General features: G+C 37.5%; 1 protein-coding gene across 1 annotated transcript; it reads left to right on the forward strand.

Moving 5' to 3' along the window:
* Positions 1-245: 245 nt before the first annotated feature.
* On the forward strand, positions 246-1,289 carry LOC105316256 (probable inactive purple acid phosphatase 27; the record flags this gene model as incomplete). Its single annotated transcript, XM_011411079.1, has 5 exons — positions 246-351; positions 499-674; positions 730-832; positions 1,000-1,108; positions 1,154-1,289. Coding segments are annotated over exons 1-5 (630 nt in total), but the record flags the coding sequence as incomplete, so codon positions are not given.
* Positions 1,290-1,332: the final 43 nt, after the last annotated feature.

Consider the following 1,332-nt stretch of genomic DNA (forward strand, 5'->3'; position numbering starts at 1 on the left):
TTCAAAGCTTTAGGATCGTCAGAAGTTGAGATTATGTTCTCTGACAATGATGATGATGATGATGGGGATTTGATTGACACACAGCTAAGCAAGGAGATAGAAAGAGTTCAAAGATTATAATATTATAAAAATAAGACCATTATTAAATAGACCACCAGCAATCCAGCATGCATGAATCACCAAACTTCACTCTACCATTATTCATTAGACAATTTATTCATTAGTGGGTCAAAACAAATCTAAAAATGATTCGCTGGCTGTCCTTACTTCTCTTAGTCTCTGTTGGATTTTGTCATCAATACTTGAGTCCTTTTGACTTTCTCAAGTACGAGAAAGCTGTTGTGAACACAGGTAGGCAGATACAAGGAGAGGAACACATGTACTGTAGCATAGTAGATCAGATCATAGTAGTGAGTATTTTCCATTTGCAGCTAGACTTGCTGTATTTAAAGTAGCTGTGTTACACCATAGATGCTCTATTATATAATATATTTCTAGATCCTAGTGTGGTTATCACTGTCACTTGCAATCAGTTGAATAAGTCAGGGGATTGGGTTACAGTTGCTTGGGATGGTGTATCTCATCCATCAGATACTGACTGGATTGGTGTGTATGCTCCACCAAATGGAGAGGAGTCCATCGACCCATCTAAAATTGCACCAGTCAAATATCAAGTATGGGTTTCGAAATCTTTCACTTTGTCCTTTGTCCCTCCCCTTTCTCTCCTAGTATTGTAAGGAATCTTCCACTCATATGTCTTCTGGTAAAGGTTCTTTTAAGATTCGTCTGGTCAATGTGAGGACTCCTTATGTGTTTGCATTACTAACAGGAGGTGAGTACAACCAAGCACGTTGAGTATCAGTGATGATGATGGTAATATTATTGCTTTAATTTTTACCATTGAAATGTAAAAAAAGGCATGAAAGTAATTTCCTTTCAATTTTAAAATTATATATTATATTAATTTGTTTATTACATTCTCTTGTCCTTCTTTTCTAGGTTTTAATGCTCCTACTCTTGTTGCTACATCTAAGCAGGTCACATTCTCCAGTCCCAATGAGCCACTGCAGCCTCATCTAGCACTAACCAATGACCCAACTACCCTATTGTATGTCTGCCATTACACTATCACCTTAATTCCTTATTCCTTCAGATTGACATGGAACACTAGAGATTCTCAGGAGCCAAAGGTCAAGTTTTGGCAAAATACGACAACTAATATAAGGACTGAGGTAGCTACTTCTAATAAATACACTAGCAAGGACATGTGTGGGCCTCCAGCTACTACTGTAGGATATATTGACCCAGGAATGCTTCATACTGCTAAACTGT

This window comes from Amphimedon queenslandica, unplaced genomic scaffold (genome assembly GCF_000090795.2).
Source record: "Amphimedon queenslandica unplaced genomic scaffold, v1.1 AMPQUscaffold_2760_Cont25239, whole genome shotgun sequence".
Taxonomy (NCBI): Eukaryota; Metazoa; Porifera; class Demospongiae; order Haplosclerida; family Niphatidae; genus Amphimedon; species Amphimedon queenslandica.